At 50.0% G+C, this 21,846-nt stretch overlaps 7 protein-coding genes across 7 annotated transcripts, besides 1 other annotated feature; 2 read left to right on the forward strand and 5 right to left on the reverse strand.

The window, feature by feature from the left end:
* Positions 1-201: 201 nt before the first annotated feature.
* NFIA_098440 (CDC5/polo family serine/threonine-protein kinase) lies at positions 202-3,689 on the forward strand (the record flags this gene model as incomplete). The annotated part of the gene is made up of 4 exons (XM_001262110.1): positions 202-459; positions 532-974; positions 1,033-3,079; positions 3,135-3,689. The coding sequence occupies 4 exons, from the start codon at positions 202-204 to the stop codon at positions 3,687-3,689; spliced, it is 3,303 nt and encodes a 1,100-aa protein (XP_001262111.1).
* A 613-nt stretch (positions 3,690-4,302) lies between these two features.
* Positions 4,303-5,525, forward strand: NFIA_098450 (NAD(P)-dependent alcohol dehydrogenase; the record flags this gene model as incomplete). The annotated part of the gene is made up of 2 exons (XM_001262111.1): positions 4,303-4,455; positions 4,518-5,525. 2 exons carry the CDS (start codon positions 4,303-4,305, stop codon positions 5,523-5,525), a joined length of 1,161 nt encoding a protein of 386 aa, XP_001262112.1.
* A 124-nt stretch (positions 5,526-5,649) lies between these two features.
* NFIA_098460 (CDP-alcohol phosphatidyltransferase family protein) lies at positions 5,650-6,608 on the reverse strand (the record flags this gene model as incomplete). The annotated part of the gene is made up of 4 exons (XM_001262112.1): positions 5,650-5,806; positions 5,956-6,029; positions 6,078-6,454; positions 6,512-6,608. 4 exons carry the CDS (start codon positions 6,606-6,608, stop codon positions 5,650-5,652), a joined length of 705 nt encoding a protein of 234 aa, XP_001262113.1.
* A 460-nt stretch (positions 6,609-7,068) lies between these two features.
* On the reverse strand, positions 7,069-7,767 carry NFIA_098470 (GNAT family N-acetyltransferase; the record flags this gene model as incomplete). The annotated part of the gene is made up of 2 exons (XM_001262113.1): positions 7,069-7,301; positions 7,368-7,767. 2 exons carry the CDS (start codon positions 7,765-7,767, stop codon positions 7,069-7,071), a joined length of 633 nt encoding a protein of 210 aa, XP_001262114.1.
* A 285-nt stretch (positions 7,768-8,052) lies between these two features.
* NFIA_098480 (uncharacterized protein) lies at positions 8,053-8,937 on the reverse strand (the record flags this gene model as incomplete). The annotated part of the gene is made up of 1 exon (XM_001262114.1): positions 8,053-8,937. One exon carries the CDS (start codon positions 8,935-8,937, stop codon positions 8,053-8,055), a length of 885 nt encoding a protein of 294 aa, XP_001262115.1.
* Positions 8,061-8,101: a microsatellite.
* A 3,394-nt stretch (positions 8,938-12,331) lies between the features above and the next one.
* mfsA (glucose-inactivated glycerol proton symporter STL1) lies at positions 12,332-13,960 on the reverse strand (the record flags this gene model as incomplete). Its single annotated transcript, XM_001262115.1, has 1 exon — positions 12,332-13,960. The coding sequence occupies one exon, from the start codon at positions 13,958-13,960 to the stop codon at positions 12,332-12,334; it is 1,629 nt and encodes a 542-aa protein (XP_001262116.1).
* A 4,431-nt stretch (positions 13,961-18,391) lies between these two features.
* On the reverse strand, positions 18,392-20,638 carry NFIA_098500 (FAD binding domain protein; the record flags this gene model as incomplete). The annotated part of the gene is made up of 6 exons (XM_001262116.1): positions 18,392-18,572; positions 18,638-18,873; positions 19,004-19,675; positions 19,766-19,952; positions 20,053-20,495; positions 20,573-20,638. The coding sequence occupies 6 exons, from the start codon at positions 20,636-20,638 to the stop codon at positions 18,392-18,394; spliced, it is 1,785 nt and encodes a 594-aa protein (XP_001262117.1).
* Between the last annotated feature and the right edge of the window lie 1,208 nt (positions 20,639-21,846).

Here is a 21,846-nt window from a genome sequence, read left to right on the forward strand (position 1 = left end):
CTTGCGTTGATTGTCTATATTGTAGCGATACTTTTATGACTACGACAAATATTTCGTCTCACCTTGCCTGGTCACACGATTGATCTCCAATGCGAAAATTGATGCCCACGCACAGCAAGGAAACCGATCGAAGGACTGGAATCGAAGATGGAAGCATTGTCGCCGCGATCGACGAATCACTTGATCAGACCTAAAGTCAGCATGGAGCGAAAAGTCCTGGACAAGAATGCCGCTGCCGCCGCAGCGGCGCAAAAAGCCGCTTCGTCGAAAATCCATGCGCCTCCACCACCATCACTGGTTGTAGAGCCCGCGGAAGGGGGTGAGCGCTATTCTACTGGCGCTTTTCTTGGAAAAGGAGGTTTCGCAATCTGCTACGAAGGAACGCTATTGCGGAATGGAAGAGTCTTTGCAATGAAGGTGGTGAGGTCTGAGATGGGGCAGAAAAAGATGCAGGAGAAGGTATGTCTCGAGTCGCATCCGCCCGCATTGGCGTGCTTTAATCAACCCTGTTCTAACCAGAACACTCTGTAGTTTCGAACCGAACTTCAAATACATTCGAAAATGCGCCATCCCCACATCGTCGAATTTCATCGCGCCTTTGCATTTGACAAGTGTATCTATGTGGTCCTGGAGCTGTGTCCAAACGGTTCAGTAATGGACATGGTGAGGAAGAGGAAATGCCTGAGCTTGCCCGAAGTGCGACGATTCATGGTACAGCTTTGCGGTGCCGTCAAGTATCTCCACAAGAGGAGTGTTGCGCACCGTGATCTGAAAATGGGAAATTTGTTTTTGGATCGTAATATGGACATCAAAGTGGGCGATTTTGGACTGGCAGCGATGATTATCTCTGAAAAGGACGAGAAGCGGAGGAAAACACTGTGTGGGACACCGAACTATATTGCTCCAGAGGTCCTTGATAAGAGTAAGGGTGGTCATACCCAGAAGGTTGATATTTGGTCGTTGGGTATAATATGGTAAGCAAGATTAAAGTCATGACACGCACAGGGTTCCCACTAACAAATATTTTCGAAGCTTTGCGATGCTTACCGGTTATCCGCCATTTCAGTCTAAAACACAGGAGGAAATATACAAGAAAGTCAGGAATTTGAGTTATGTGTGGCCCAGCGGCACTCAGTGCGCGAATCACATTCCCGACGAGGCCAAATCTCTGGTCAGCTCTTGTCTCAATCTCTCAGAGAACGAGCGGCCTGACCCAGACGACATTGTCGAACATCCATTCTTCAATATGTATGATGGATGTATCCCTCGTCGACTGGACCCGACTTGCACTGTTTCGACGCCAATCTGGCTCAGGTCGGATGAGCCTCGTGGTGATCGCATGATGCTCGGTCATAGCCTGGAGTATGACGAGAAGCTGTCAGGCTACATAGAGCATGTTGATGACCCGACACAGCGATACCTCATCTGCCGGACGGCTTTCTACAGTCTCTGTGGAGTCGGACGTAAACCAGATGGGACAGCTCGCAAGTCCGTTGGCAAAAACTGTTCGAAATCTGCATTTGCGGAGTGTCTATCTGAGGAGGAAAAGGGAATGCAGCCAGTTATGCCGCTGCCCGAAGACATGGTCTACAGATACCCTAGTGACCCAGACGGGGACTGGAGCACGCCCAGTCCTGGCCTTGCACTTGGCAAGGATGACTCGTCACTGGACGGTACGAGGTCCTCTAGTAAGCGTACCGTATCCATGCGCAGTAATTCTGTCTCTCTTTCCAGAACCCAAGCCGCTCTTGCTGCAGCCCAGCAACGACGGAAAGAACCGCAGAGTCATGCTGCAACGCTTCGCCAACAGGCAATGGGTGCTCGAAGCTCGGTCAGGAAGATTGCAGCTATCTGCGATCCACCAGCAGTAGTAGAACCCGAGTCTGCTGCTCCTGTCGTGCCAACCGGTGGACTCGCGGAAAGACCCATACGCGCGCGACGCGGAGTGGCAGTCTCGTACTCAGGTTCAACGCGTGACTTGGACAGAAAGATTGTGCCATCCACCAGTGACCCTGGGATGCTGACAGTGGGTAAAACACGGTCGCAGTCTCGACGACTCGGAGCGGCAAGCAACGACGCACTTTCCGCTCCCGCCGTCATCAAAGAGCGGTCGGTCTCCTCAGCGTTGGACAATCTACCTACGAGGTTACGCCAAAGCTCTGCACGTTCAGTTGCGAGGGAAGAAGCTCTCCAATCTTCCAAGGGGCAGGAGCTAGAAGAAGAAGTCAAGGCGAAGGAAGTGCCAAGCGGAGATGGCCGTCTGCGAACAGAAGCCGCCGTAAGCCGTTCCAGTAGCAAAACAGCCTCCACGTCAAGCAGTAAGCGCTCGACATTAGGACTGTATCCACTCCTTCATCCGGACGATCACTGCGAGATGATACCAAGGACGTCTCTCGAGGACGTCAACACCGACCTCCGACTGATGCTTTCTAACCTGGTGCCTCCGGCATCTGGTCGCCGGCGCGTAAGCTCGAGAAGGACACCCCATGCATACGTCATCAAATGGGTAGACTACACTAATCGTTATGGCATTGGGTATGTTCTAGATGACGGTAGTGTGGGATGCGTGTTCAAAGCGGAGAACGGCCAGCCGGCCAGTGGAGTTCTGCTACGGAATGGTGAAAGACATATCCGTCGGAAAGCCCGTAGCCTAAGCAAACAAAAGGATGGAGCCTCTACCTACTCCGAGGCTGGTCAGCTCGTGCCTCGTAACGGCAAGCCGGTGGAATTCTACGAGAACTGCGAAATCACATCGTCAGATGGTCTGACGGGCATCCGGCGTGCGCTCATTCCCCCTTCTGTTTTCGAGGTGAAGCCGTCTTCCGATGGCTCCTCTGGTGCTGGAATCAAGGTTCGCACAAACTCCGGTCTCGAACGCGCGCGTGCCGATGCGGAGAAGATCAAACGCGTGAAGCTGGTTGATCAGTTCGGCAAGTATATGATTGGATCCTTGGGCAGACATGACGACGATGACGTTTCGGAAGACGATAAACCAACAGACGGCCTTGGCCAGTTTATCAAGTTCTACCAGCGATTGGGCAACGTCGGTGTCTGGGGGTTTGGCGACGGTGCTTTCCAGGTTTGTTAGCCCATCTTTGCAGCTTAATACACGCTCTAATTATGCTCCGGAATAGTTCAATTTCCCCGACCACACAAAGCTCGTCATATCCCCTGGTCGTACAAGAGCCTCATCGCCCTGGATTGACTTCTATCATCTCTCCCCTTCTGCGGCCCGGTATCTGAGCGCCAAAGGAAAGATGCACCCGTCCGGATTTGATACTCGAGCCGTTGCTTCAGACGAGGCCACGGCATTCCTGAGCATTGCACATGGCAGCGTGATGAGCTCTGTGGATGAGCGCATTCGCGATGTTCTGGAAACCAACTTTTTCCTGGAGAAGATCAGCTTTATCAGGGAAGTCATGAAGAGCTGGGTTAAGCATGGGCGCTTGGGAGGTGGGCCCTCGCAAGATCAGACTTCAGCTGACGCTCCCAAGATGCTTTGGGAGGGCACTCAGGAGCGGGCGCAACTTGGAGGAGGCAAGTTTGTTTGGGTGACCGTCGGGGCTCCTGGAGGGGATGGCGAGTATCGATCCATTTCTCTGAAAGAGAAAGAATCAGAAGGAAGAGAGAATGATCCGGAAATGGAGGCTTTACGAGAGCGATTGCGAATATTAGCTACCAAGCCGTAGATTCGGCAACCTCTCCAGCTACAACTTACGATGTCACGACTTTGCGATTTGTGTTTTCCTTGGCTCAGAATTCAAGCCTGCGATCACTGAAATTTCTTTTGTGATATCCAACAAAGCGCTGAGTGGGTTGCATAAAGCTTATAGCTTCGTTCTGTCAATTAGCATTGAACACAATCTGCTGCTTCTCTTTCTTGAGATACAATGACTCCAATGTACTGATACCCATCGCGCACACGTTCTCTCATCTCAAAGATAGACTCCTTTTTTGTCTCATTCTAAGAGCACGCTCTTGTCGTTCTTGTATGACATCAAAACAGTGCTCGTCTGAGCCCAGCTGCCAGGACCTGAACCATCCGCTTGGACACTGAGAGTGGCATTCCATCTCCACCGTCATGGACTAGTGGGAAAAATCTTGGAGTATCTCCAGGAGTCTCTTTGAACGATTCCATTCGCTACGGCCTTCGTCAGCTGTGTCATGTAATACAAGTGTCCATCGTGCGGGGTTAGATAGCCCCCCTGTCTTCGAACAGATGGCATTCAAAGTTTAGCATTCATCGATTTGCCCAATCTTTCTGACACTACTGAGCTCTGTCTGCGATCTACCCATCACAAAATGGGCACCGTCTCTCTGTCAGAGATGCAGAATCCGTCATGTCTGCTGTACGGCCCATTCGACGCAAGATTCGAAGATAGACCCATCCCGCAAATCGAGGATCCATCCGACGTGATCATTCGCATCGCATACACAGGCGTCTGTGGAAGCGACGTACGTCACATACCTCCCTTTCCCCGACCATCACAAAACCCAAATCTAACCACAAGCAAAAGGTCCATTTCTGGCTCCATGGCGGAGTCAAACGCCTCGTATCCGCCGAACACCCGATCGTCATGGGCCACGAAGCATCCGGCATCGTCCACGCCGTTGGACCCTCGGTTTCTACCCTCCAACCTGGAGACCACATCGCCATTGAACCGGGCTACCCGTGCCATCGGTGCCCCTGCTGCAAGAGCGGCCGGTACAACCTCTGCCCGCGGATGAAGTTCGCTGCGGCGCCGCCGAGCTGCCACGGCACGTTGACCAAGTACTTCCGTCTGCCTGCGGACTACTGCTACAAGATTCCACCTGGGACGTTAGGGCTCGATGAGGCGGTGCTGATGGAGCCGCTGGCGGTGGCGGTGCACTCTGTGCGACAGGTGGGCGTGCGGCCTGGGGATCGGGTAGTCGTGTTTGGTGCGGGCACGGTAGGCTTGCTTTGTGCAGCCGTAGCGAGGGAGTTTGGGGCCGCGACGATTTCTATGGTTGATCTTAACGCAGCGAAGCTGGAATTTGCGCGGTCGTTTCTCGCGAGCGAGGGAATGGTTTTCTGGACGTGGCTGCCTTCTGCTCCTGGGTCTTCGGAGGAGTATGCCGCGGCTCTGCTGGCTGTGCTTGACCGAACGGAGCACAGGAGCGACGAGATCCCTGGCTTTGATGTCGCCATTGAAGCTACGGGCGCGGAGCCTTGCATTCAAATGGGGATCGAGGTGCTTCGGGTTGGGGGTGCGTTTATCCAGACGGGGCTCGGGAAGCGGAATGTGAGCTTTCCTATCTGCACGGTTGCTGAGAAGGAGATTGTGGTGAAGGGATGCTTTCGGTATGGGCCTGGGGATTTTCGGATGGGGCTGCAGTTTGCGGTTGAGGGGAGGATTCCTGTTAAGCAGTTCATTACGAAGGTGTTGCCTTTTGAGAGGGCGACGGAGGCTTGGGAGACGACGAGACGGGGAGAGGGTATCAAGACGTTGATTGAGGTGTCCAGTGAGGCAGAGATCTACGAAAGTTTGAGCACTCAGGCTTGATATTGTAAGAGCAACAAGGTTCTGGCTGCCATCACTGTTCTCTAATGCCATAGTGTTTAACTGCAAAGCATAATTGTGACATGTTCGGTATGAAAATTAGTCTCAAGAATGTATATCAGCCAAGTCATTCAGTTTTTGCTCGAAGCAAGCGTGCATCCCTCCTCATCTCAACATCGCCCCGTGCTAGCCATCTACTCGCTTCTACTAGTTGTACAACATTCACATACTGCTTGAAGAGCATCAAGGGCGACGAAAGGGTAAGCCACAACCACGGCATGGAACTGTCGAATTTATCGGCACTAGATTCGCTCAGCATCAGTCCTAGCCTCGCCGGGGCTATACTTACCGAGCTATTTCCATAGCCCCAGCACTCCAAGGCGATCCCCAGATCTGGGATGCTGTTTCGCCATTCTCTTGAGGCATTAGCAACGGCGAAGAAAACGCAAGTAGATACAGCGCGATGAAAAACGCCTCGTTCATCGTGCATACAGTAAACAGAACTTTCTGGGCTATATCAATTCATGTTCTCTGTGCTTAAATGGTGATGCAAACCTGATTAGAGTAATACGTCCTCATAACCCAAGGCCGACTCTCATCGATATTCTTGTGGCTCTGCGTCTGCCCGCCCATTGCCAGGGTGGCATACATATGGATGTAGTGGCTTGAATAGTCCAGACTAATCAAGGCCTGAAAGGAGATACTCCATCTGGGAAACGCGGATGCGAGAAAGACCAGCAGACAGGTGGTTGTACATCGATCTGTGATCATGTCCAGGACGGCGCCGAAGCGTGTTGACTGTCCGAGGTGCCGGGCAGCTGCTCCGTCTAAGGCGTCTAGGACATATGAAATGCTGTATAGGAGTGAACAGGTTCGTGGGTGGTAGGGCATGTAGTAGAGCGAAGCAATGGCGAAAATGATTCGGGTGTAGCCTAGAATGAATATTAAGTATTGAAACTCTGGTCTTCATGGCTGGAAGATTATCATGCCAATCAAGTTTGGAACGAAGAGGAAAACATTCTCTTCGTTTTCATTTACTGTTTTTTGATTGTTAGGATGGGTGGACATGGTGTTAGACGGTAGCATCGATGACCTGAAATTATTGATGCAGAACAAAGACAGTTACCGATTTACAAGGATGAGCAAGATTGATCATGTGTCATAATTGGAAGGATATTTTCTGGCAGAGACTAGGCAGGGATTAGGATTACTGATAAATGGTAGAAGTTACCAGGTCCACATCTCTCCTATCATCATCCTAGCCTGATATTCAGTCATTATATCCGCAGGCGTCGCTGTACCTCTACCTAGATATAGTTCTACATTCTGAGCAGCATGATCTGTATCATCTCCAATGAGTTTACATGATCCTCGGGGGTTTCTACCGGATGCTTGCTTTGATCTCCTCCAACTACATCCTACCAGGCATCATCGTGACTGTGTCTTTGACTTAATCTTTGAAGAGAATATATAACCTTCATACCATGCAATGCTCTATACCGTATCCACCCCTCTCTAAATATACAAAGCAAACAGTTCACGGATATCAATTAATCACCCTCCCAGCCCTCAGCATATACCCCTGCACATACCCACCCACCACCTCCCTCTCCTCCACCACCCGAAACCCAAACTTCTCATACAGCGGCCTCCCCACCGGCGACGCCGAGAGATACGTCTCCAGTCCCACCTCATCAGCCCTCTCCAATCCCCATCGGAGGAGTCTCGACGCAAGGCCCTGCCCAGCGTACTCCGGCCGGGTCCCCAGCATCTCCAGATCTAGACAGTCAGCATGCACCTTTCTGTAACAGAGCTCAAAGGGAAACCAAACGGGAAAGGAAATACAGTAATGAGGCCGAGCACCCATAATCCTCCCCTTCATCTCCTCCATTCCACCGAAGAATACCTCGCAGAGCTCCCTGTCGGAACTGGCGGGGTAGTGATGCTCATCGCCTGCATGCGAATGCGAATGCGGATGTTTCAAGTGGACATCCTCGGGGGAGGATTGGACCGGGAGCTGCCACACGGCAAACGCGACGATGGACCCGTCTTCTGAGTCGATTATCTTGAGAACGGTCTTGTGTGGATTGTTGATGAAGGACGTGAATTGGGCGGTCCAGTAGGCGGTTACGTCTGGGGTGCGTGGAAACAGGCGTTGGTTGAAGGGGTTGCTGAAGGCGGAGAAGAAGACGGTGGTTAGGTTGGGGGAGTCTGCGGGGTCTGCGGGGAGGAGTTCGAAGGACATTTTTCTTTTCTTGCTATCTAGAGAGGTTTTGTATATTTGTATGTTGATCGTGATAAGATGAGAACGCGGTGAGAGACTGAGATGAGATATGATGTGCCAAGACTTTGTAGCTGTGGGCCGAGTGGAGCAGATTGCCCGAGTATGTTGCATGACTTGCATCTCATCTGTACTATGAGTACTCATTATAGTATATGTTTGTTGTGGTGATACTACACGGAAGGACATGATCATGAGGTTCATTATATTAGCTATTAGCTGAGTTCATACGCTTCAAGTCAGACAGTTTCAAACCCGCTCATAGTGTGGGTGCTTCTGCTCATAGTGCGGGTTCTTCTCCAATACCGGCTCAGGAACAGACACCGGGCTGCCCGCATCAGGCTTCCCAGGCTGCTGCGATTCAGGTGCCCGCGCCTCCGGCAGAAACGACCGACGAGTCTGCCCCGGTCCAGCTGGCGAGCGATTCTCCCCGCTCTTGGTCGCCTCGATTTCCCGCTTGACACCCTCGTACATGCTCTCGATGAAAAGAATCTCCTCCTGGACATCCAGCTGGCAGCCGTCCAGGCAGAACTCGCGCTCTCGTTGCTCAATATACTCCCGGATGTTCCGCCATTCGTTCTGGTAGTGCTTCAAACGATCGGGTAGCCCGGACCCCTTGAGATAGGTCAGTATACCCGCCATGATAGTGTTGATAGCGCCAAACGCCGTCACGGCGTTGTGGGGCCCGCGCGCGGCGCCGAGGGCCGTCAGCGCGGCCGCGACTACAATCTGGATGCCCAGGCAGGTGTTCATGAGGATGCTGAAAAAGCGGAACCGCTGTGCGGCGGCTTGCTCGGCGCGCACGACGCGCGTATAGATGCCGACGTTGGGCGCGCTACGCGGGTGATGGTGCGGGATTGCTAGGGCCGGGACGGTGTCGATGCCGGTGAGAGCGCGGAAAACGAGCAGTTTGTCTGACGGGGGGATCAGGGTGCTGGCGTGGGTGGTTGCTACCGTCAGGCGCCGGGCGAGTTGTGGATTATTTGCGGAGCCCATGGATAGACCCTCGTTCTCTGCGTCATGGAGTCCGTGCATTGTAGGGTAGTGAGGGTAGCCCTGTTCCTCGCGATCAACGGGGTCGATGATTGCTGTCAGGACACGCCTGAGAAGAGTCGGTCGGGGTCGTTCGGCCATGGTTGTTTGCAGCTTGACTCTTTGGCTCTGCTTTAGAACGGGTGATGGAACAGGCTGTATAGAGTCTGTGTAAGTTGAGATTGTCGACTGTGCGGGACAACCCCATCGTACTTAAGGATCTGTCAAGCACCGCGAGCTTCTGAAAGTTGCTTATTTTTTTCCCTTTTGCTTCTTCGTCCAAGCTCGGTCTTGACTCAGCTAGCCTAGCTGCAGCCAGCCAAAGATATGAGCGCCGAATCATATCGAAGACAAGTGCTATTGAAGTGAAATGATATGGGAAAACTTAGCCAATAATCAAGCCATTCATTTCCGCCAATTCCTGAACTGGATGACCGACTGCAGATCAGCATGTTTTGGGCAATGAGTCCGGCCGATCCCTCGGGAGCGGGCCCTCTGAAGAACCAGAACCAGACAATCTCAGCAGGAAGTATCTGCTCCGTGGACTCGACCCTGAGTCTCCTTACTCGTGCTCCTTGCTCTGTCAAATAACTATTCCGTACAGTAACTTGATTACACCCATGAGTATGATCCGCATGGTGGTGAGGGATAACGGATGATTTGGAATACTGATGTCGAAAGACAAAAGGGAATGCGAACTCTTCGTTTAGTGTGTCTTGGCGATGGGCGCACGGGAAGTTAAAGAGTGATTGACGAACTGAAGATCAAGACTGAAGATGTGATGAACATTTCTGTTGCTGAAGATGATGAGTCAAGTCCAGACTCTGTGGGAAGTGTCACTCGTGCAGTCGGAAAATCACCCCGCCAATAGCTTACCATCAGTACTCTGTAGAGCGCCTTGTTTCGAGTTGTTCGAACGATACAACTCGTCAAGTCAATGCTTTCATGAAAATCAACACAAAGAAAGTCTAGCATCAGCGGGTTGACTATCAATAGGTCTTCATGCTCCAGGCCTTGTTTGACACAACATGAAACTGATTACTTTGAAGATATGGAGTAGTCGTGAGCCATGACAGATCGGAGAGCTTTTGCTCAATAACCAAACAAATCAGCAATCCTCTACATGCACAATTGGAAAAGAATGGACTGATCATCTCCTGCATGCACATGACCTTTTGCAGCGCCAAGCAGGAAGCTGGACATTCTATATTAGGTATAGTGGCTTAACTCAGAACCCCGGTTATATCACTCGGTGCACCTCATAAGATTCCTTTTCTTCTATATCAAATATCCATGAAAGGATGCTCTTGATGGCAATGAACCAGAAGAAGGTTCTGATGTCCAGGTCTCCTTAGATATCAGGAAGATGTCTTCGTTGTCAGACTCACGACTGGACGAACTACCAAGTCGATTGTATGTTTATACTTTGCGACTGTGAACAATCCCTTCGCAGCCTTTGCCTTGCTCATCACACTCGGACCTCTGCTCACCGTCCTGGGCATGCAGGAAGTTGGTTCCGTTGTCGGTTCGTAATCAAAGGGCAATCGGTCGGCAAATGTGCTCGGTATGACCACCGAAAGCCAGAGTATAGACAAGGCAGATGATAAGACCTGCAATCCCACGATCTCTGTGCATGGGATTTCGCTTATGGCATTCCTTTGTGGGGCCTGCGTCGCAGATTTAGAGTTTTGGGTTCATTGATGGTGTTGACAGATGGAATGTGGACTCGGCTATATCTTGGCCTGCATTGATTTGCATAACTATGTGGTATTGATTCGTACATATTGCTACATTGTACATATTCGGCAAACAAGATTGCTTCTCTCACCCAAATCTCCGCCTTTCTGTGGCCTCTTTGGGAATATTTGCTCCATTCGCTCCATTGCGGGCCGATTGACAGGGTGGGCCTGCCGCGCCTCAACCAAGCTACAGTGCATGAGAACAATGACTGTGGGGTATTTGTTCTTTTGTCAGGTATAACGGTATACACTACAAATGTGATGAACTTTGAGATAGGCCGAGGGGTAAAACCAGATCTTATCCAATAGATCTGTACAACAGGGATTAATTTGAAGTACTACAGTCTGGAGAAAGACACATGACATGACTTATGTCCCTTGTTCATTGCAAACCATTGTCTGGAAAAAGACATTATCTATATATGGTATGGAGCCCCGGATACCCCGGTCATCATGCCCCATAGAAAGAAAAAAACCGGGTATGTATTCCATGCTCTAGTGGCGAAAGCTATGTGTATTTATATATTGGTAGTAGTCTCAAGTGCTACTTCTTATCTAATGATCTTTCTAACATAAATATCGGCCTTTCATGGATTCCTTGGGGGATGAGCCTACAATTAGAACGCAAATACTGTATGTTGAATCTCATATGTTATCTGGGTATCTGCTAACCATATGTATAGCAAGCGCTTGCGAATAATGTCGCTATAGAGCCAACCCTAGGGATGGTAAAAGAAGCCCGGAAAAGATGTCTCAGAGCACGTCTGCTATTAATGGGTCATTACAACCTACTATTGAGCTATGGTGAGGAGCGACTGTTGGATGATTGTTGTGTGGCCGGTGTAAAAGGCTTACCGATGCACGCTTTCGAGGGGTTCAAGCTGCTCAGTGAGTTGGAGGGGATCAGTCCCGCTCTAGAGACTGCTCATGCAGTCTGGGGCGCTGTTGAGCTGGCCAAGACAATGAAGAAAGACCAAGATGTTGTTATCTGCCTTAGGGGAAGGGGACATGCCTATTCCCAATGCATTTCGCGCTCTCGGCTGACTCGCACGTTTGCTCAGCAAATCGAACGAGATGGGAGCATTTGAATGGAATACTAAGTCTGAGAGAAGAAGGAATATGTACTCCGTACACAAAGCAGAAACGATTACGGTCTTGAAGTGGTGGTGCAAACAGGTCAAACTGCTTGAAGTAGTAAGCGGTCAGACGGGGCAGAAAACTCGGAGACGAACGGAGCCAAAAAAGGAAGGTGAGGGGTCGTCACAGACACAAATTTATATTAAAAGAAATTAATGCTTTAGAAAGGGCTTACCCCTGTTGGCAAATCCAGGAACTAAGCGTTATCAAGCATTACTCTAATATTTTTTTGCTTAACACACTGGGGACTATTCCCGCTTTGCATGTAATGTTTTTGAAAGAAAGGATAAGAACTATGAAGTGTAAGGAATAACTCAACATGTTTGTCTATCTCAAGGGTAAATAAAGCTACTTTTAACAGCATAATTCTAGTCATCTAGATGCCCGTACCGTGCGGTATGGGTTCCTCAGTTATAATGACATGCTCATCCTTGATGAGTCTCTTGATCTTATATCTAACCTCGCATCTAAGAGCATCTCCCCTTCAGAAGCACGTACTTATGCGAAACGACCAGCACACAAGCGGCGACTGATCCAAGGGAGGTAATCAACTGCGATCAGGGCCCAGCCTCTATATCACGCCCTTCAAGCACAGCTACAGCACGTCCACCAAAAGAGCGTTACTCCTTCTCTCGGACCTCCTCGGTCTCCTGGGCGCTGTCACTGCTGAGGCCAAGCTCCTTCCTCTCAAGCATACCATGATCATTAGTATCCAAGCCCAGCTCGCGGGACTGTTGGACGATCTGTTCAAAGCTGAGCTTGGGCAGGTCGTGGGCGACCTTGAACGGCATCTTCCCTTCGACATGGGCTTTGGCGTAGATGATGTCGACTTCCTCAAGCTCACGGCCGGCTGTCTCGACATAAAAGAAGTAGCCGAATATCAACCCGACAAAGTTAAATAGTGCGAAGAAGAGATAAACACCCCATGGGCTCTGGCCGGCGAAAAGCGGAGTGAACATGACCACGGCAAAGTTACACATCCAGTTGGTACAGGTTGACGCCGATGCGCCCACAGTGCGGGTACGGAGGGGGTTAATCTCTGGCGGGTAGATCCAGGGCAGTGGCAAGAGAGTGAATGCAAAGAAAGTGATGAAGAGAAAGATACCAACAGCAGCACCCTTAGAATTCTCCTCGGTTTCCTTGATTAGGCAGGCGAACGTAATAACAAAGCTCAGCCCCTGGCCTAGAAAGCCAATCAAGTATAGTTTGCGACGGCCGACTCTTTCAATCATAAAGAAGGACGGAATTGTCGCAAGGGCGTAAACAGTCGCGAATACTCCGCCCATAATCAGCGACAGATATTTCTCCATATGGAGGTTCTCTTGGAAGAGCAATGTCGAGTAGTAGATAGCAGCGTTACAGCCAGTAAACTGCTGGAAGAACTGACCAGAGCAACCGATAAGCAGGCGCTGGAATTCCTGGGTTTTGCCAAATGTGAAAACCATCTTCCAGTTTGACTGTTCGCTCTTTGTGGATTCCATGTCCGTTTTGATAAGGTTGAAGTCGTGAAGTACTTGATCGGAATCAGGGGAGGTGCCCTTGAGCTTACCAAGAACTTCACAAGCCTCGTTGTCAAGTCCTCTCGATACAAACCACGACGGGGAATCCGGCAGCATCAAGGCACCCGTGGCCACAACCAGAGCGAAAAAAATCTGGAGCGCAACAGGGAATCGCCACTGGACGGAATCCGCGGCGTGCGAAATACCGAAGACCACCCAGTAGGCAATGAACGTGCCACCGGCGATCATCGCGCCCTCAAAACAGACAAGGAAGCCGCGATTGTGAGCGCCGGAGCATTCTGATTGCCAGACCGGGATCGTGGCCGTGTTCATGCCATTTCCAATGCCCGATACAACACGGCCAATAACAAACTGACCAACTTCCCATTTACCAGTGAAGCAGACCGTTGTAAGCAAGGCGCCAATGATCAGGACACTGGCACCCATGAAGATCAGGCGGGTGCGGCCGAGTCTATTGCCGTAGAACATGGAGAATAACGCGCCGAAGAAACAGCCAAGCTCATAGCAGGATGTAACAGCACCGCGGATGACGTCGATGTAGTGTTTCTGCCCCGCAGTCGGATTGTCGGGCATTTTGAGGATTGGGAAGGAGTTAACAAACTCGTCGCCGTTAAGGAGGCCGGCCATCATGCCCTGATTGTAGCCAAAGAGCGAGAAACCCACGACAGCGGCGAAGGTGATGCTCAACCGGAGCGACCGACCACTCAAGCCGCTGGTAGTCGTCCACATGTTGATGGTAGGAACGAAGTAAGGGCCGTCAACAGTTTGCGGGGTGGAGTGGGGTTAAAGGAAAGCTGGGGAAAAAGTAGTAAGGAAGGAATGTGTACGTGGGAGCAGAAATATTCGCGGTCTTTTATAACAATGCGGACTTCTACTGCAACTTTCGTCGGACCCCAAACAGGAAGGTCCAGCGAAGTTCCCGTGGTGGAGATATGCCAAGGAGACCCACTCTCTTGGCACTTTGCGAAACCACTTGGTACGGCGAGCCCCACGCCAAGTGGGGTATTATCACGTGATAATGTTCCAATCATTTTTTTCAACGATGATGATCGCAATACTCTATTGGCTCAGAGTCACGTGATTACACGCTGATCAGTGTGAGAACTTTTTCGGTGCACACCTCCGTACTTTGAGGTCGACTGGTCAGGGCGTAGATGACTACTCTTGAGGCCACAAGGCCTGATTTCCAGTGTCCACTATAGATGCAGCATATAGCTGGATCACTACTTAACATTCTACCGCCCTTTCCTCTCCGTAGTGATGGATTCATGAGAGCCCATCCCCCTTTCGGCTTTAGGACTTCCTAGGGTTTTGCTCGCTGGAGCGCATGCTTGTTTTCCTGGGGGTCTACAGATCCATTTAGATCTTTCATCCATCTTTCATTCTCGTTCTCGTTTCCTGTGCTGGCACCTGGAGCATCACGTACTCTTCCCTTTGGCACATGGTATATACATATTATGCATACCTGGAGCCGCCAAGGTCTCGTCGCCCCAGTATGACGTCAAAAGGCTTTTTTCCCAAGTTTTCAAGTCAGCGCTAGCAGAATGTGCCCCGCTATTTACCAATCTTCGGGCCTATGACATCCATATACTTTGTGGCGAAACACATGGCTCACCAGCTGGGGTAATTTCGCTTAATTTTCTCTTTGTGGCAAGTGAGCCACCCGCCACGCTAACAGGTTGGTTCGCGCCACAAAGGTCACAGCGGGGCTCTTCGCATCTGGGGCTGACCATTAGCACGTTGCACTGTACCAGGGGACCACCGGCCCGGTCATCTTGGCTTACCTAAACGTTGCCGATCACCTCGGGGGATTTGGGTTATCCTTCCTTAACTAGATTTGTCGGGGTAACAGAGCCAGAAATTACGTCACAGCCTATCGCTGACCTTTCTTAGTGTGCTCGGCAGGCTCATAGAACGGTTGACTGGAACGAAAACGCTTGACATTGCAGTAGAGGCGTGGCTCTTGGCCCCCTCCTTCGGAATAGGATTCTATTGCTTTGACTTCATGCCTTCCGAGTCCCATAGGCGGCCGTGCTTGGTACTCTGCAATCTTCTAGTTGTCCATCTTGGCCTGACTAGAGTAACTTCTGGATGCACAGTAAGGGCCCTTAGTCCCTTCTACTACTTAGTTGTCCTCATGAGACGACATTACTGTTGATTTTCTGGGAGAGTTTGCCCTGGGTTTCACTGTATGCTTATTCGCTGTGTCAGCTTATCTGACGGCTTGAGAACTTCTCCCCGCTTGAAGAACGAACTGGGGGTATCGGGCAAATTTTGCAATTTCTTTTTGTGGGACAGTGAGTACACAGAGAATATGCAAGATGTATTGCGAGATGTACTTGGACAGAATCCCCTGTTTGAACTGAATACCACACACGAAGTGACGAAGCAGTCGATGACCTTGAGAAAAAGGGAAATTAAAGGGCAGACTTGGTGGGTATAGATGATAAATTCTTCTTTTCTATGGAGTTATTTATGCAAATATTTGCAGTCCCTCTTTTGAGAAAGAGTTACCAAATGTGTTTTATCGAGGACTGCTTTAACTGGTGTCTTGGACACTCCGCTATCTTTACTGGTGGACAATGAGATCAGAATTTGAATGTGGAGAAGGTGCGATAACTCGGCAACACGGGATGCGTAAGTGGACCGATATGTTATGGGTCAGTCAAAGGCGGGTTTTTACGGAGTAGCCTGAATGTGTTCTACTTACCACACCAACATCAGTGGTATCTGTCGGTACAAATCGCGCTCAAGCAGAGGCTTGATAGGCGAATATAACAAACAAGTCTCATTGGAAAGAACTGAAGGTGTACAACTGAGGCCCGCGGAGTATGAAAATCAGCCAGCAGCCAATCTACATTCAACGGATAAATACTTTCACCGAGCTCCACTCTGTTGACGACCGAGAGAAGCGATCTTCATTTAACTACTCAAAGATCTCTAGCTTACTAAACAATGACTAAGTGAAGTCGAACCTCGGCGGAAGGGAACGTCCGTATGTTCCGACAATAACAATGCCATTGGGAAAACAGTGAACGCTACCATGTGACGAGTCTTGGAGAGGTTATTTGGCATTGCCATGATAGATTTTGGCGGCCGCTGAGGGTCGAAGCTCCTTCTCGCCCCATGATTGGTACCATCCCCCCTCCTGCAGGAAGATACGGCCCTATACGACTACATCCGTGGACAGATTGTGCAGTTAGACAATGAAAAGTTTATGAATCGGTTTGAGCTACCTATAATCCACAGAAGAGGATGCACCGAAACTGTTCACTAGATCCTTTGGACTTATTAGTCTTGCCTTTGTACCTCTCATAGAAGGAGCGGATGGCTGATTTAGGGCTCATTTTACGGTTCTTCTAAAGGGCCATGTCTATTCGGGGAGAAGGAAAGGGGCTCAATCTGAGCAGAACATAGTTATGTTGGACCTCCTCACCTATACTCCGTACTTTGCCTGTATTTAAAGGCAACGCTCAGCGCGAAGAGGACATGACCGGCTAGAGTTGAGGACACCGGTTTGAGAACTACATTCCTCACAGCTGACGGTAGGTTTCCGTATGGCATTGTCGATTACTTTATTAATCAGGATCAGCAGTATACAGCTGATTCATCTATGATTGCGTGGCAAGCATATTGGGGTGTGATCTCGCTTCACTTGAGAAGGACTCCAATATAATTCGTAGACAACCTAATTCAATGTGAGCTTCATATCGAGTATTAAAACCCAATACTTACCCTCTTGTCCAAATCAGACCGGAAGCCTTTGAATGGCCGGGAAGCCAGGTATTGGCGTGCATCAGAGAGAAGCCCTTCAGCGACATCTTTGCCCACAACGCCTCTGATGACGGCAACCGGTATGTCGGATGGCAGCAACATCTGCCGGAAAGACAGTTTCAGCTGAATGCCAGAGAATATCAATTCAGGAATGTTCTACTCCTTTTAGTATATGGCTGTTTCCCAGCTGAAAAGATGCAATGAACATACAGCCTCGCGCTTAGTCGCGACTTCTTCAGTCCATACTTTCCAGAACCTCAACAAGCTCATCCCACGACTTCTGAATCTGCTCTTCAAATTCCGGTGGTCAGGTTGCGCTATAAATCGCGGAAACGCTCAGGTAGTGGAGGAATCTTTCGTCCAGAGAAAGCTGAGAACACGGAGGAAATATCGCCCTCCTCTTTGTCTTCGCAAGTAATTGGCGACGCTTCAGTTGCCACGAGCCGCTTGACTGTTCCTGCGCACTTTCCCGCGCGGAAAGTAGGGCATTTCAGACAAGTTGGCGACACAGCTCTGATCATAATGAGACTAGGGCTCCGTAGTTATGTGTAGAAAATTTGCACAGCTTACAGTCAGACATACTAAATATTACTTCTTCTCGAGATAGACTATATACTATTCTTTGCGACTCTTCAGCCGGTCTTGTAAAGTTGGTTGATTGTACGCAAGTTAGCGAGGAAAATCGGTTTCTAACAAAGTAAGGAAATGTTCCGAAGCCGGGGAAGAGCGGCTGAGCCAGATAAAGTAGGTTGCTACACCCATAGGATGGATGGCGTTTGCTTAATGCTGTTGCAGAGGTGCGGAGTCGAGGCGGAGTCAGATGCTGGAATAACTCCAAGGGAATACTTCCGGAACGGTGGCACGTATGTGCAGGGTGGTATGGACCAAAGTGAACCAAGTTCCGTAGTATGGCGCTTGTTCAAAAGAGTAACAGTCAAGCGAGTTTCCGCTATGTTAGCGCAGACAATCAACTTGCAGTTCTTCTGTTCTCTTCCGGCAGCGTGTGTATGAAAGAAAAGATACCATTGCAGTCATGTTCGAGGAAGCAGAGGTAGCGTTTTAGGAGGTGAGTGCTTGAAAGGGTATAAGTCCCTCATTACTGCCATTGAGGAGTGAATCTGGGTTATATTTCGGAAGTTATGACTTCACAGTTGTGAAGGAATTGGCATAGCGCCGAGTAACGTTTTCGGAGTTTAGCTAAATCAAAGAAAAATTGATGGTCTGTGCCTATAACAGCCGGCTAGGAAGATTGCTCGATCATTTGATTATCTGCCAAGGATTCATCCTTACCATGTGGATGCTGAGATGTACAGTGACGAATGTTTATACAACACTACTTGTTGCTTCATACCACCTTCTACTACAACTTGTTTAACTGATCCAACGTCAGAACACAGGGCACAGTCTTCCGTCCTTCTCGGCCCACGCCTCACTACCAACACAGTGACGACACCAAAGCAGACCCTCGGGATCATAGCTGCTCTTGATTGCACGAAGTCTGGGGTAGTGAGACCCAAAAAGCGACCATTGCCAGTTTGGTTCGAATGGGTTGGCCTTGGTCAGAGTGCTGTTAGCAACCGTGGAACAAATAATGAAGACTGCTGTCCGAATGAAAGAAAGGAAAAGGGCCACTGCTTTACCTCATTGACGTAGCAACCCGTGTCAGGAGCCAGCTGCCGAAGGGCATACCCCTTTCCATACGTCATGTTATGCACGGCCTGTTCACGCAGGGCCATTGGGAGAGATTCATTCCATCTTTGGGAGACGATTAGGTGCACCACTGAATCCCTCCAGGCTGGGTTCAAGGCATTATCGACGGCGACCTTACTCCCGGTCATAGTGCCAGAGATAGAGGGAGAGGATACGCCCTGCAACAAACATAGCATTAGATCAACATTTGCGAGGCCAACACGTCGAGCCAGGGCCCAACGACGTTCAAGGTAAAAGCAGCAGGGGATGGGTCAGGTGGGGTTAGGGCGTTTGGTGGTTGGTTCTTACATCGGGAGAATCCTGCCGAGACATGATGAGCTCCAAGGTGTCAGCAAGACGTTCAACATTTTCTTCGAACGCCCGTTGTGGAATGAACCGGGACGCCTTGGCCACTTCCGTCTTGCCGACAGACTCAATGGATGGCATGGTTTGCACAATGTCGTACAACGGCAAGGTATTAATGGGCTCCACTGCAGCGGTGACGATAGTTTCATGGTTCTTCAAGAAGTTCTGAAAGGGACGGAGAAGCTTGTCCGCGGTTCCGTTCTTCGCATTGTACAACAGCAGTGCACCGTCCATTGCCAGTGGAGAGCTGCTTAGGGTGTAGTAGCCGTGGATTCCGTTGTCTTGGAGGTCGGCCAAATAGCGGTGGGCCTTAGCAACGAGTCGGTACCACTCATGCTCGGTAGTTCTATTCCTGGCAGATAGCATGAGTTTGATCATAGTTAGCATGGGCATGGGGTGAGCTTGGACGGTCACCGAGACAATCACCCCATAAGTGCCGCCGCCCCCGCCCCGGATGGCCCAGAAGAGATCCTCATGTTGGCAGGCGTTTGCGGTGACAATATTTCCTGCCGGCGTGACAATCTTGGCTTCGATGATGTTATCTGCGCCCATCCCGTACATGCCCGTGGCCAGCCCGTGGCCACCACCGGTTGCCCATCCCACAACGCCAACGTCCTGAATTTCTCGCGTCAGCAACTTGCCACCACACTCAACCATTCCTTCCCTCTTTCAGCAGGGCAAGCTGATCGCGCGGAGAGGTCATACCATGTTTGTCCCGCCAACGGCCATGGCATTGTGCTTGGCAAGTGCTGCAAACATCTCTCCGTCCTGCACTCCTGCACCGAGAGTCGCAGCCATTGTGGTAATATTTCCCCCTGACTCGAGCTTCCTGCACTGGTGAAGCTGGAAGTTTTCATGGAACTGAATTTCCTTCATATGATGGGTCCAAATCCTTGTTACCAGTCAGAGAGAGAGAGAGAGAGATAGACACCAGGACCTTTTGTGTTGAACAATGGCAAGGGACTGCGAAAACAGAAGTACGCAAAACTTACGACAAGCTTCCTTGATTGATGCTGCGATCGGACCCGTGGCCAGTGTTTTTGATGTTCAGTCGCAGATTCCACTGCTTCGCGAATAGAATCCCAGCCTGAATGTGTTCGGCTTCAGTGGCATTGATGACATAGACCGGGTAGTTGCCAATGGTGCAGCCCTGCAGGCCTGCATGCACGTTGCCCGTGATGCTTGTTCCATTCGGATAGATCGGGTTGCAGCTGTTGTGGGACCAGACCGGATCATCGACGCTGACCGGATCTGCTGAGTGGAAGCTCGATTTGGTCCAGTTGGCCAGTACCGTTGTGCACTCTGATGGATTATAGTTGGGCTCATTGGGGTAGCAGACGGCTGCTGCCGGGACAGTTCGAATCAACCTTCCGCGCACAGTGTGATTAAGAGAGGCCCAATTACTGTCTGCCGGCCAGCACGCATCAGAAGGAGACTGCAGAGAATGATGATCGTAATAGCTATGTTAGTCTATCATTGATAGAGGTGCGGACTGTCGCTTCTTAGGCTTACACATTTGCAGCCAAGGGCATTGGTTATGCCGCAGACCGCCAGAATAAGGGCCACAGAACGATACATGATGCCCAAGTCGCTTTGTTCTGAAGAATGAAAAGACTTCAAAGTTACAATTAATGCTAGAGATGCTGTATGATTTTATATATGGCTGCGTGAGAGGTTCCAGGGCCTGAGTTGGCTAGATTGCTGGGACTGGTATCGATCTATACGAAAACGAGCCGATAGGACGTAGTGGAGCGGGTGGATAACCTGCCAAGAAAGGGGCCATCTCTGGCACGGCCCGGTTGCTGCATCAGGAAATCTAGATGCGAGTACGATCGGTACACATTGCAGCCATGACCCCACGCTGCTGGGGACGCTCAGCCCAAGCAATGCTGGCTCCGTGGCCTCCGCCAGATACGTCAGCCAGCCGGTGCTCAGCCAGAGGGCATGGAAGGCAAATAACCCAACATGGAAGTAGATGACTGTACGACACCAACACAGCCGCATTAGTGCAAGGTGGATGTGACAGGGCCGCAGGAATACTTAAAGAAGAATGGAGATATAGTATGTAAAGAACTAAGAGTGTTCTATAAGAATAAGAGTAGTCTAAGATGTTATTACTTATGATAAGGGTAAATTGGATAAGTTAGTGTATTCTTGCCTCAGTCTTAAGGACATCCTCAGTCCTAAGGGTGTGGCCTTGGTCATGGCTGGGATACCTATAGCTTAGGCTTACGGACCTGGCGCTGTATTAATACTAATAATGTGGTATATTGCTCTCAAGAAGCTTGGTTACATTAATTAGCTAATACAACACTCCAGGTTCATGCGTTAGTAACTGTTAGTTTCACTTTCCTTCTATCTCCTATACATATCTATGAGACCTAACTTTATAAGCGGTGATACGTGGAGAAGGGTTCTCAACGGGATATATCCATTAGTGATCGGATTCGAATCCGAAAATTGACAGATGGACAGAAGAAACATATGTAGCATTAACATAATTATTCTCAAATTCCAGGTTTAAGGGAAGCAGCCTCTTCTGGACTGATGAGAGTGCATTTCTCAGCGGGCGAGAACTTTTCGTCTAATAAAGAATTGTCGGCGGACATGATAGTAAGGTTATAAGAGTCTTTATGGCCAGCTTTGAAATTCCCACTATTGCCATATTCATCCCATATGTTGAATTGACCTGTAAAGCCGCCACCATTATCGCCGTACAATCAAGGGCCACTCAAGGTGAAATGGGTGAGACAGAGGGTACCGTGTCGTTGATTGATAGTGATATT

This window comes from Aspergillus fischeri, genomic scaffold (genome assembly GCF_000149645.3).
Source record: "Aspergillus fischeri NRRL 181 1099437636262 genomic scaffold, whole genome shotgun sequence".
Taxonomy (NCBI): Eukaryota; Fungi; Ascomycota; class Eurotiomycetes; order Eurotiales; family Aspergillaceae; genus Aspergillus; species Aspergillus fischeri.